Genomic DNA, 12,531 nt, shown 5'->3' on the forward strand with positions numbered 1-12,531 from the left:
AGCTGGAAGGGGGGCTATGCCCAGTTTGGGGGGGTCCCCGACCCGTCTGGGGGGGGGTCCTTTCCCAGTTTGGGGCGGGTCTTTTCCCAGTTTGGGCCAGTCCTTTCCCAGTTTGGGGGGGGTCCCTGCCCAGCTGGGCGCTGGGGGGCGGGGGGGGGGGCCATGTCGGCCACACCGGTTTGGGGGGGATCCCCTTGGTGTGTGTCCCCCCCCTCCATCCCCGCTGCCCGAGGGGGGGGGGGGGTTTCCTTCCTCCCCCCGAGGCCTTGACGTCAGGCGCCCGGTGATTCACGCCGGGGCTGGCACAGGGAACACGCCGGGACACGCCAGGACACGCCAGGACACGCCCTGGGGTGGGTGTCATGTCGTGTGTGCCCCCTCCCCCCCCCCCGGCCCCCCGACTTGGGGACCGTGGTGACAATAGGGGTCCTGGCGTGGTGACATCCCTGTCCCCACGTGTCCCCCCAAGGTGGGACCCATCCCCACGTGTCCCCACATGTCCCATCCCTGTCCCCACGTGTCCCCCCCAAGGTGGGATCCATCCCCACGTGTCCCCTCATGTCCCATCCCTCTCCCCACGTGTCCCCACACGTCCCATCCCTGTCCCCACGTCTCCAGACTCGGTCCCATCCCTGTCGCCATGTGTCCCCTCAAGGTGGGATCCATCCCCACGTGTCCCCACACATCCCATCCCTGTCCCCACGTGTACAGACTTGGTCCCATCCCTGTCCCCACGTGTCCCCCCAAGGTGGGACCCATCCCCACGTGTCCCCACACGTCCCCACGTCCCCAGACTCGGTCACATCCCTGTCCCCATGTGTCCCCCCCAAGGTGGGACCCATCCCCACGTGTCCCCACACGTCCCATCCCTGTCCCCATGTGTCCCCCCAAGGTGGGATCCATCCCCACGTGTCCCCTCATGTCCCAACCCTGTCCCCATGTCCCCAGACTCGGTCCCATCCCTCTCCCCACGTGTCCCCCCCAAGGTGGGACCCATCCCCACGTGTCCCCACACGTCCCATCCCTCTCCCCACGTGTCCCCCCCAAGGTGGGACCCATCCCCACGTGTCCCCACATGTCCCATCCCTGTCCCCACGTGTCCCCCCCAAGGTGGGACCCATCCCCACGTGTCCCCACACGTCCCATCCCTCTCCCCACGTGTCCCCCCCAAGGTGGGATCCGTCCCCACGTGTCCCATCCCCCGTCCCCACGTACCTGCCCACGCTGACACCCCCGTCCCCACGCCCCCCTGCCCCCCCCCCCCCCCCATTCCCGTGCCACCTCCCCCCTCCCCTCCCCAACCCACCACCACCCCGTGACCCCCCGGGGTCACCGGGTCCCTTCCCGCCGCCCCCGCCCGGCGCTGCCGCTTCCGCCGCCGCCGCCGTCCCCCCCCCTTCCCACGGCACGAGGGACGGTGACCCTGGCCCCGATCCCGCCCCGGGGACAATTATTTTTAGCCCTCGCTCCTTCCTGGCCGGATCCAACACTCGCCTATTTTTGACACGGGGAGGGGGGACAGGGAGGATGGGGGGGGGGGGAGCACACACACACACACAGGGTGGCCTTCCCCCCCCTATATCCCCCCTGTCCCCCCCCCCCCTCACCCCCATCCCTGGATGCGCTGAGACCCGACGAGCTCGTGGCAGCAGTGGGTGACGATGCTCCGGGTGGCAGGAGGGACATGGGGCCGGGGGGGGGGGGGGGGGGAAAGGGGGGGGGACAGGGTGTCCCAGGAGGCGCCGGATCCGGGCGCCGAGGTTGGGTGGGGCGGGATGGAGCGGGGCCAGGGTGCCCCCCCCCCAAAAAAAAAAAAAACCAGGTCCCGATCCTGCCCTTGGCCGAGCCACAGTGTCCCCAACCCCCCCCCCCTCCGAACCCCCCCATGCCGGGAAGGGCCATCGTGTCCCCCCCACACCTTGTCCGTTCCCCCCCCCCCCCCCGCGGTGGCTTCCCGGCCAGGCACCGGGCCCTTTCCTTCCTCCCCCCCCCCACCCCCCGGAGCGGCCACCGTGGGACGGGGCCTCGCACGAGGGGCCAGTTCCCGCACGGGGACGGGAGCGTGTCACCGTGTCCCCCCACCCCCGTGTCACCCACCCCCGTGTCCCCCCCCCCACCATGTCCCCCCACCCCCGTGTCACCCCACCCCCGTGTCCCTCATCCTCATGTCCCCCCACCCCTGTGTCCCCCACCCCTGTGTCCCCCACCCCCGTGTCACCCCACCCCCGTGTCACCCACCCCTGTGTCCCCCCACCCCTGTGTCCCCCCACCCCCGTGTCACCCCACCCCCGTGTCCCCCCACCCCCATGTCCCTCATCCTCATGTCCCCCCACCCCCGTGTCCCCCCATCCTCGTGGCCCCCACCCCCTGTGAATGGGACAGCCCCATGTCCCCTGTCCCCACACATTGGGGTGTCCCCACGTCCCTGTGTCCCCACAAATGGGGGGTCCCCGTGTTCCCACAGACGGGGTGTCCCCTGTCCCCACACATTGGGGTGTCCCCATCCCCCGTGTCCCCACAAATGGGGGGTCCCCGTGTCCCCACAGATGGGGTGGCCCCATCCCCCGTGTCCCCACAGACGGGGTGTCCCCTGTCCCCACACATTGGGGTGTCCCCATGTCCCTGTGTCCCCACAAATGGGGGGGTCCCCATGTCCCCACACATTGGGGTGTCCCCATGTCCCTGTGTCCCCACAAATGGGGGGTCCCCGTGTCCCTACAGATGGGGTGTCCCCTGTCCCCACACATTGGGGTGTCCCCATGTCCCTGTGTCCCCACAAATGGGGGGTCCCCGTGTCCCCACAGACGGGGTGTCCCCTGTCCCCACACATTGGGGTGTCCCCATGTCCCCGTGTCCCCACAAATGGGGGGTCCCCGTGTCCCCACAGATGGGGTGTCCCTTGTCCCCACACATTGGGGTGTCCCCATGTCCCCGTGTCCCCACAAATGGGGGGTCCCCCTGTCCCCACGGAGGGGGACCCCGAGAAAGACCCAAGGACGAGGTCGGGCTCTGGCCTTAATTTACAGCATCGACACCATTTATACAGTCCCGGGGGGGGGCGGGCACCCCGTTTTGGGGCGCACCATCGATCCCCCCCCCTCTCCAGGTGAGGTGAGCCCCCCCCCCCCCGGCTTTGGGGCGCAGCGTCACGTCCAGCTCCTGGGGTGCAGCATCCCCCCCCCCCCCCCCATCACCGAGGAGGGGAGCGGGTTTTGGGGGGGGGGGAGGGGGGGGGCGCTCAGGGTCGCGGGGGGGGGGTCCCGAGGCAGGCGCAGGCGGGAAAGCCGGGCCAGGGGGGGCAAGTGGAAGGGCAAGCACCGGACCTGCCGGGCCACCGGCAAGTGGGAGAAGAAAGCCCGGTGGCGGGGGGGGCCCCGGTTCCAGGTCCTGCAGCACCCCCAGAATCTCCTGCCGAGCCCCCTGCCCCCGCAGCCCCCGCACGTCCAGCACCGCCGCCACGTGCTCCCGCCTGCGGGGGGAGAGAGAGAGAGATCCCCCCCCCTCAGGGACGGGGGCACCCCAAAACCCACCCGGGGCCCGCACCCCCCGCGGTTGGGGGGGGGGGGGGCAGCATCGCCCCCAGATTTGAGGGGGGCAGGATCGCGCCCAGATTTGAGGGGGGGGGGGGAGCACCGCACACTGGGGTGGGGGGCAGCATCGCCCCCAGATTTGGGGGGGCAGGATCCCACCCTGGGGTGGGGGGCAGCATGGCCCCCAGATTTGGGGTACAGCATCACCCCCAGATTTGGGGGCATCGCCCCCAGATCTGGGGGGGGAGCACCGCACACTGGGGTGGGGGGCAGCATCACCCCCAGATTTGGGGTGCAGCATCGTGCCCAGGGTTGGGGGGCAGCACCACCCCCAGATCTGGGGGGCAGCACCGCACCCCGGGGTGGGGGGCAGCATCGTGCCCTGAGTTGGGGGGCAGCATGGCCCCCAGATTTGGGGGGGCAGTGACTCACCCCGATGTGGGGAGGGGCAGGCACCCACTTTTGGGGTGCCCCCGTGTCTGGGCTAGAGGGCAGGCACCCTGATGGGGGGGTGGGCCATGCACCTAGATTTGGGGTACAGCATCGCACCCCGCTTTGGGGGCACAGGGATGCGCCCCGATCTTGGGGGGGGGGGGGGAGGGGGGGGGGGAGGGCGTGTGCCCAATTTTGGGGGGGGGGGGGGGGTGTGGTGGGGGCAGCGTTGAACCCCCGATGGGGGGTGATCCATGCGCCCGGTTTTGGGGGTGCAGCCCCGTCCCCAGCCGTGACTGGGACCAGTTGCCGCCGGGGGCCGGTAGCCCCCCCCCCCAACCCCCGGTAGCCCCCCGGGGGCCGCGCGTGCCACCGTGTCCCCCCCGGGGACAAGGAGGGGACTTGGCCGGGGGCCGCGGCCGCTTCCGACGGGGCGGGAGCTGCCGGGAAGGACGGGGGCCACGTCCTGTCACCCCGCGGGGGGTCCCCCGGGGGGGACATCGTGTCCTGACCCCGGTCCCCACGGGGGTGGTGGCACCTCCCCTGGCCGTGCCACCCCACCACGCTGGCCACGGGGACCACGTGTCACCTCACTCCTGTCCCCATGAGACCATGGAGTCCCACCTGGCCGTGCCACCCCACCACGCTGGCCACGGGGACCACGTGCCACCCCGCTCCTGTCCCCATGAGACCATGGAGTCCCACCTGGCCGTGCCACCCCACCATATTGGCCACAAGGACCACGTGTCACCTCACTCCTGTCCCCGTGAGACCATGGAGTCCCACCTGGCCGTGCCACCCCACCACGCTGGCCATGAGGACCACGTGCCACCCTGCTCCTGTCCCCGTGAGACCATGGAGTCCCACCTGGCCGTGCCACCCCACCATATTGGCCACGAGGACCACGTGCCACCCCACTCCTGTCCCCGTGAGACCATGGAGTCCCACCTGGCCGTGCCACCCCACCACGCTGGCCACGGGGACCACATGTCACCTCACTCCTGTCCCCATGAGACCATGGAGTCCCACCTGGCCGTGCCACCCCACCACGCTGGCCATGAGGACCACGTGCCACCCCGCTCCTGTCCCCAGGGGGTGGTGGCACCTCCCCTGGCTGTGCCACCCCACCATGCTGGCCACGAGGACCACGTGCCACCCCGCTCCTGTCCCCATGAGACCATGGAGTCCCACCTGGCCATGCCACCCCACCATATTGGCCACGAGGACCACGTGTCACCTCACTCCTGTCCCCGTGAGACCATGGAGTCCCACCTGGCCGTGCCACCCCACCACGCTGGCCATGAGGACCACGTGCCACCCTGCTCCTGTCCCCGTGAGACCATGGAGTCCCACCTGGCCGTGCCACCCCACCACGCTGGCCACGGGGACCACGTGCCACCTCGCTCCTGTCCCCGTGAGACCATGGAGTCCCACCTGGCCGTGCCACCCCACCATGCTGGCCATGAGGACCACGTGCCACCTCACTCCTGTCCCTGTGAGACCATGGAGTCCCACCTGGCCGTGCCACCCCACCAGTGGGACCCCCTACCACTCACCGGACGTCGGGGAAGTCCCTGGCCAGGACGCCCACCTCCATCTGCAGCGCCGCCGTGTCCTCCAACACCAGCAGCTCCCGCAGCCGCGGCACCACCGAGTCCAACCACGGCGAAGCCGAGTCCTACCCGGCGGTGGGTTGTCACCACCTGGTGGTCACCTCCCCACCACCGAGGAGCAACCCCTCCCATACACACACACACACACACACACACACACACACACACCCCGGGGTGGTGGGGAAGGACGGAGGGGGGGTTGGGGTGGTGGTGGGGGTGTCTCACCAGGCGGGTGAAGAGCTCGCGGAGCTGGCGGGCTTCGTCCCCGAGGCGGGCGGCCACCCGGGCGCGCATCTTGGCCGAGGTGCAGACCATGCGGACCTGCATCAGCGGCCGCACGTACTCCAGCAGCACCCGGCGGTGCACCTCGCTCACCAGCACCTGCGCCACCACGGGGAAGGGAGGGGGGGGGTGTCATCAGAACAACCCACCCCCCCCACCCCCCCCAACTTCATGACCCCCCTTTTTGGGTGCCAAACCCACCACCACCACCACCACCATGGCACCTGGTAGGGCTCGGGGCGCAGCGGGCGCAGCTTCTGGGTGAAGCTGGTGATGAGCATCACGATGGTGTCGAAGGCCTCGGAGCTCGTCAACCACTTGCGCTTCAGCAGCTTGTTGAAGTAGGGCTGGGGGGGCGGGGTGGGTGGGTTGGGGGGTGTCCCAGCACCCATAGGTGGCATCCCCGGTGGTGGCCGGCAAGCGGGAGGCCGCCCGGAGCATTGCAGCCCCGGGTGTCACCCAACCGATGGACACCATGAGGGTTGCACCCACGGATGTCTCCCAACGGATGGGCACCATGACCATCACCCAATGGACGGGCACCATGACCATTGCACCCATGGGTGTCACCCAATGGATGGACACCATGACCATCACCCAATGGATGGACACCATGACCATTGCACCCATGGGTGTCACCCAACGGATGGGCACCATGACCATCACCCAATGGACGGGCACCATGACCATTGCACCCATGGATGTCTCCCAATGGATGGGCACCATGAGGGTTGCACCCATGGGTGTTGCACCCAATGGGTGGGCACCATGACCACTGCACCCATGGCCATCACCCAATAGATGGGCACCATGACCGTTCCGCCCATGGCCATCACCCAATGGATGGGCACCATGACCGTTCCGCCCATGGGTGTTTCCCAATGGATGGACACCATGACGGTTGCACCCGTGGGTGTCACCCAACAGATGGACACCGTGATGGTTGTACCCATGGCCATCACCCAACGTTTGGGCACCGTGACCGTTGCACCCACAGCCGCCCCCCACCTTGAGGTCCTCGAAGAGGCGCTGGGTGAGGACGTGGTTGCAGAGCCGGGTCACCTTGTCCAGGGCGGCGTGGGCCTGGCGCCGGGGCTCCTCGCTCTCGGGGTGCCCGAACTGGGCCAGGCGCTCGGCGAAGGCCCTGCCGCGGGGACGGGGACGAGGCGGGGGGTCAGCGGGTGCCGCCGGGGACCCCGGGGAGGGCTGGGGGTGGCCTCACCTGAAGGGGGGGCAGCAGTTGACCAGGGCGATGGCCCGGCCGGTGGCACCGTCGGGTGGGGTGGCTTCACCGGGGGCTTCCAGGAACCGCTCCACCTTCCGCTGGAAACTGGGGGGGCACCCACAGGGGTCACCCGTGGTGGCACCTCGGGGACCCGGCACGTGCCAGGTGCCACCCCGGCTCTGTCCTGTGGCTCCTGTCCCACCACGTCCCCCTGCCCAGCTCCTGTCCCCCCATGTCCCCCACGTCCCCTGTCTCCATGTCCCCGTGTCCCCACCCGGTCTTGCTGTGTACCCCCATGTCCATCCCGTGTCCCCCCCATGTCCCCGTGTCCCCCCATGCCCCCCCATGTCCCCATACCCATCTCCTGTCCCCTCATGTCCTCCATGTCCCCACCCGGTCTTGCTGTACCCCCATGTCCATCTTGTGTCCCCCCATGTCCCCGTGTCCCCCCATGCCCCCCCATGTCCCCACCCGGTCTTGCTGTACCCCCATGTCCATCTTGTGTCCCCCCCATGTCCCCATGTCCCCCCATGTCCCCAACGTCCCCTGTCTCCATGTCCCCATGTCCCCACCCGGTCTTGCTGTACCCCCATGTCCATCCCGTGTCCCCCCCATGTCCCCGTGTCCCCCCATGCCCCCCCATGTCCCCAGCCGGTCTTGCTGTACCCCCATGTCCATCTCGTGTCCCCCCATGTCCCCCCATGTCCCCATGTCCCCACTCGGTCTTGCTGTACCCCCATGTCCATCCCGTGTCCCCCCCATGTCCCCATGTCCCCCCATGTCCCCAACGTCCCCTGTCTCCATGTCCCCATGTCCCCACCTGGTCTTGCTGTACCCCCATGTCCATCTCGTGTCCCCCCATGTCCCCCCATGTCCCCATGTCCCCACTCGGTCTTGCTGTACCCCCATGTCCATCCCGTGTCCCCCCATGTCCCTGTGTCCCTCCCGTGTCCCCCACGTCCCCTGTCTCCACGTCTCCATGTCCCCACCCGGTCTTGCCGTACCCCCATGTCCATCCCGTGTCCCCCCATGTCCCCGTGTCCCACCCATCTCCTCGTGTCCCCCCCCCCATGTCCCCCCGTGCCCACCTGTGCAGGAAGGCCACCAGCACGCCCAGCAGGCTGTGGGCCATCTCCCTGCCGAACTCGGGGGTGATCTGGGGGGCTCGCTCCACGTGCGCCCGCAGCAGCTGTGGGCACGGCCACCGCTGGGGGGGGGGGACACACACGACAGGGCCACCAGCGCCCTGTCCCCCTCCTTGGGGACACGGCCACCGCCGTGGTGTCCCCCGGGGTACCAGCCACCCCCCCCATCCCCTTGGGGCGCCTGGGCATCCTGGTGACTCCGTAGGGGACCCTGGTGGCCCTGGTGGCCCCGTGGGGTGCCCAGACACCTTGGTGGCCCCATGGGGTCCTCAGGCACCTTGGTGGCCCTATGGGGTCTCCTGGTACCTTGGTGGCCCCATGGGGTATCTGGGCACCCTGGCGTCCCTACAGGGTGCCCTGGTACCTTGGTGGCCCCATGGGGTCTTCGGGCACCTTGGTGGCCCCATGGGGTTCTCGGGCACCCTGGCGTCCCTATGGGGTGCCCTGGTACCTTGGTGGCCCCATGGGATCCTTGGGCACCCTGGTGGCCCTATGGAGTGCCCTGGTGGCCCCATGGGGTGCCCAGACACCTTGGTGGCCCCATGGGGTCCTCGGGCACCTTGGTGGCCCCATGGGGTTCTCGGGCACCCTGGCGTCCCTATGGGGTGCCCTGGTACCTTGGTAGTCCCATGGGATCCTCGGGCACCCTGGTGGCCCTATGGAGTGCCCTGGTGGCCCCATGGGGTGCCCAGACACCTTGGTGGCCCCATGGGGTCCTTGGGCACCCTGGCATCCCTATGGGGTGCCCTGGTACCTTGGTGGCCCCATGGGATCCTCAGGCACCTTGGTGGCCCCATGGGGTCTCCTGGTACCTTGGTGGCCCCATGGGATCCTCGGGCACCTTGGTGGCCCTATGGAGTGCCCTGGTGGCCCCATGGGGTGCCCAGACACCTTGGTGGCCCTATGGAGTGCCCTGGTGGCCCCATGGGGTCCTCAGGCACCTTGGTGGCCCCATGGGGTCTCCTGGTACCTTGGTGGCCCCATGGGGTATCTGGGCACCCTGGTGTCCCCATGGGGTACCCCGATGTCCCTACGCTGTGCCCGGCCACCCCATCTCCCCCCCCTGGGGCTGTGTGTCACCCCACGGAGCCCCATGTCCCCAGGGGGGTGTCCCCAGGGGGGTGTCCGTACCCCGGTGACGCGGGTGGCCAGTCCCTCCTGCAGCTCCTGGGGGGGCACCTCCTCGGCCCAGGTGTCCTCGCTGAGCTGCAGCTCCTGCGCCACCGCCACCTCCACCTTGGCCTGGGGGGGACAGGGGGGGACAGCGGGGGATGGCACCCCAGGGACAGCGGGGACAGGGGGGATGGCACCGGGGGGACAGGGGGGGACAGGGGGGATGGCACCGGGGGGGACAGGGGGGGACAGGGGGGATGGCACTGGGGGGACAAAAGGGATGGCACCCCAGGGACAGAGGGGACAGGGGGGATGGCACTGGGGGGACAGGGGGGGACAGGGGGGATGGCACCGGGGGGGACAGTGGGGACAACGGGGATGGCACCGGGGGGACGGGGGGGACAGGGGGGACAGGGGGGATGGCACTGGGGGGGACAGTGGGCACAGGGTCCCCTGCCAGCCCCCAGCCCTGGGACCCCCCCCCCCCCCCTCTGCCCACCCCAGTGCCACCCTGGTGCCCCCCCCACGCTCCCGTCCCGGTCCCCATCCCACTCCCCATCCCAGTGCCAAGGGGGGTACCCGGGGGGGGTCCCTGGGGGGTGCCCGGAGGGTTCCGGGGGGGGTGCCACGAAGGGTACCCAGAGGGTGCTCAGGGGGTACTTGGGGGGGTGCCCAGGGGTGCCCAGGGGGTGCCAATGGGGGGTGCCCAGGGAGTTCCCGGGGGGCGCTCAGGGGGGGCCCAGGGGGTGCTCAGGGGGTAGCCGGGGGTGCCCAGGGGGGGGTGCCAGGGGGGTTCCCAGGAGGGGGGACCCGGGGGGTGCCCAGGGGGTTGCCCAGGAGATGCTGGGGGGGTGCACGGGGGGATGCCCGGGGGGGGGGGGCCCAGAGGGTGCTTGGGGGGTTCCCGGGGGGGGTGCCCCGGGGGGGGCCCAGGGGGTTCCCGGGGGATGCTGGAGGGTGCCCAGAGGGGGTCCCGGGGGGGGGGCTCAGAGGGTGCTTGGGGGTGCCCAGGGGGTGCCGAGGGGGGGGTTCCCAGGGGGTGCCCGGGAGGGGGGGGGCCCAGAGGGTGCTTGGGGGGGGGGTGCCCCACCTTGACAGCAGCGATGCAGGAGCTCTCGAGGCCGCGCTGGGTCTCGGGGGGCAGGAGGGGCCCCAGCGCCTGCGCCTGCAGCAGCGCCCCCACCTCGGGGTGCCCCAGCACCTCCCTGCGGGGGGGGGGGGGGACACACCGTGGGATGGCACCCCCAAACCGCCCGGGGTGGGGTGCTCTGGGGAGCCCAGGGGTGACACGGGGTGCCAGCGGGTGGCACAGGGTCCCCAAGGTGCTGGGGGGCGGGGGGTCCCACAGGGTCCCCAGCGCCCTGGGAGGGGGGGGTCCCAGGGATGACAGCAGGTGGCTCAGGGCAGGGGGGGCAGGGTGCTGCGGGGGGATCCCAGGGCTGCCAGCGGGTCCCACAGGGTCCCCAAGATCCTGGGGGGGGGTCCCAGGGGTGACAGCAGGTGGCACAGGATCCCCAAGGTGCTGGGGGGGGGGGTCCCACAGGGTCCCCAGTGCCCTGGGGGGGGGGTCCCAGGGGTGATAAAGGGTCCCACAGGGTCCCCAGTGCCCTGGGGGGGGGTCCCAGGGGTGATAAAGGGTCCCACAAGGTCCCCAGTGCCCCGGGGGGGGAGGGGTCCTGGGGGGTGACAGAGGGTCCCACAGGGTCCAGCCACCCTGGGGTGTCCCACAGGGTCCCCAGCACCCCAGGGGGGGGGTCCCATGGGTGATAGAGGGTCCCCAAGGTGCTGGGGGGTGGGGGGTCCCCACAGGGTTGCAGCACCCTGGGGGGTCCCGGGGTGACAATGGGTCCCACAGGGTCCCCCAGTGCCCCATGGGGGGGGGATCCTGGGGGTGACAGAGGGTCCCCACAGGGTCCCCAGTGCTCTGGGGGGGGTCCTGGGGATGATAAAGGGTCCCACTGGGTCCCCAGCACCCCAGGGGGGGTCCCACAGGGTCCCCAGAACTCTGGTGGGGTCCCATGGGTGATAGAGGGTCCCACAGGGTCCCAGCACCCGGGGGGGGGTCCCACAGGGTCCCAGTGCTCTGGGGGGGTCCCATGGGTGATAGAGGGTCCCACAGGGTCCCAGCGCTCTGGGGGGGTCCCATGGGTGATAGAGGGTCCCACAGGGTCCCAGCACCCCGGGGGGGGGTCCCGGGGGTGACAGAGGGTCCCACAGGGTCCCAGCACCGTCCCAGCACCCGGGGGGGGTCCCGGGGGGGGGCCCGGGGGGGGGTGGTGTCTCACCGTGGGTAGGTGTTGCTGTGCCAGTCGAGCAGCAGGTAGAGGTCGGGCACGGGGAGGGGTCTCTGGGCCAGCGCCCCCAGCTGCTGGGCCAGCGCCCGGTGGTAGCCGCGGGCGTAGACCCCGAAGGCGCCGTACTCGGGGGGGTAGGGCGGGGGCCACGTGGCAGCGGACGGCCCCCAGGTCGCCCCACCAACCGCCCGGCCAAGGCGGCCAAGCGGGCTCCCAGCCCGGCCGCCGGGGGCTACTTGCCCCAGGCGTTCGCCGGCCGCTCGCCCACGGCCTCCTGCCAGCGGCGGCGGAGGGAGCGGGGGCGACCGGGGGTCCCGGGGGGGTGACGGCCATCGGCCGCCTCCTCCTGTTCCAGCACCCGGACCACCGAGCGCAGGGGCGGGTAAGGGCGACCGGCGGGCACGGCTTCGGCTACCACGGCCCAGAGTTGGGCTAGCAGCGCCTCGTAGAGCAGGGCCACGTCCCGGGCTTGCCGGCCGGCCACCGGGGAGGGGGGGGAGGTGGCCGAGGGGGGGGGTCACGCATTCGGCCTCCAGCGCGATGATCTGCTGGTCGGCCACCACCAGCTCCCGCCGCTGGATCAGCTCCAGGATCTCCAGCACTGGGGGGACACAGCGGGAGGGGGGGGGGGGGAAATGGGGACAAGGGGGTGACCTGGTGGCCCCCCCCTCCACACACACACACACACACACACCCCCCGCCGAGGCCACTTCGTCCCCAACGCCACCCGCGTCCCGCCACCCAGGACCCTGGGGGGTCCCACGTCCCCACGTCCCATCCCATCCCCATGTCCCCGTGTCCCATATTCCCGTCTCCTGTCCCCATCCCCGTGTCCCATGTCCCCCATCCCACGTCCCCATCCCACGTCCCATGTCCCATCCCCTTGTCCCCATATCC

General features: G+C 70.9%; 1 protein-coding gene across 1 annotated transcript; it reads right to left on the reverse strand.

The window, feature by feature from the left end:
* Positions 1 to 3,323: 3,323 nt before the first annotated feature.
* Positions 3,324 to 12,235, reverse strand: EXOC3L2 (exocyst complex component 3 like 2; the record flags this gene model as incomplete). Its single annotated transcript, XM_074166989.1, is given in 12 exon segments — positions 3,324 to 3,469; positions 5,519 to 5,640; positions 5,801 to 5,956; positions 6,082 to 6,204; positions 6,866 to 7,001; positions 7,080 to 7,187; positions 8,171 to 8,289; positions 9,359 to 9,469; positions 10,431 to 10,545; positions 11,626 to 11,908; positions 11,962 to 12,112; positions 12,114 to 12,235. Coding segments are annotated over 12 exon segments (1,692 nt in total), but the record flags the coding sequence as incomplete, so codon positions are not given.
* Between the last annotated feature and the right edge of the window lie 296 nt (positions 12,236 to 12,531).

The sequence above is a fragment of the Numenius arquata genome, unplaced genomic scaffold (assembly GCF_964106895.1).
Source record: "Numenius arquata unplaced genomic scaffold, bNumArq3.hap1.1 HAP1_SCAFFOLD_1683, whole genome shotgun sequence".
Classification (NCBI taxonomy): Eukaryota; Metazoa; Chordata; class Aves; order Charadriiformes; family Scolopacidae; genus Numenius; species Numenius arquata.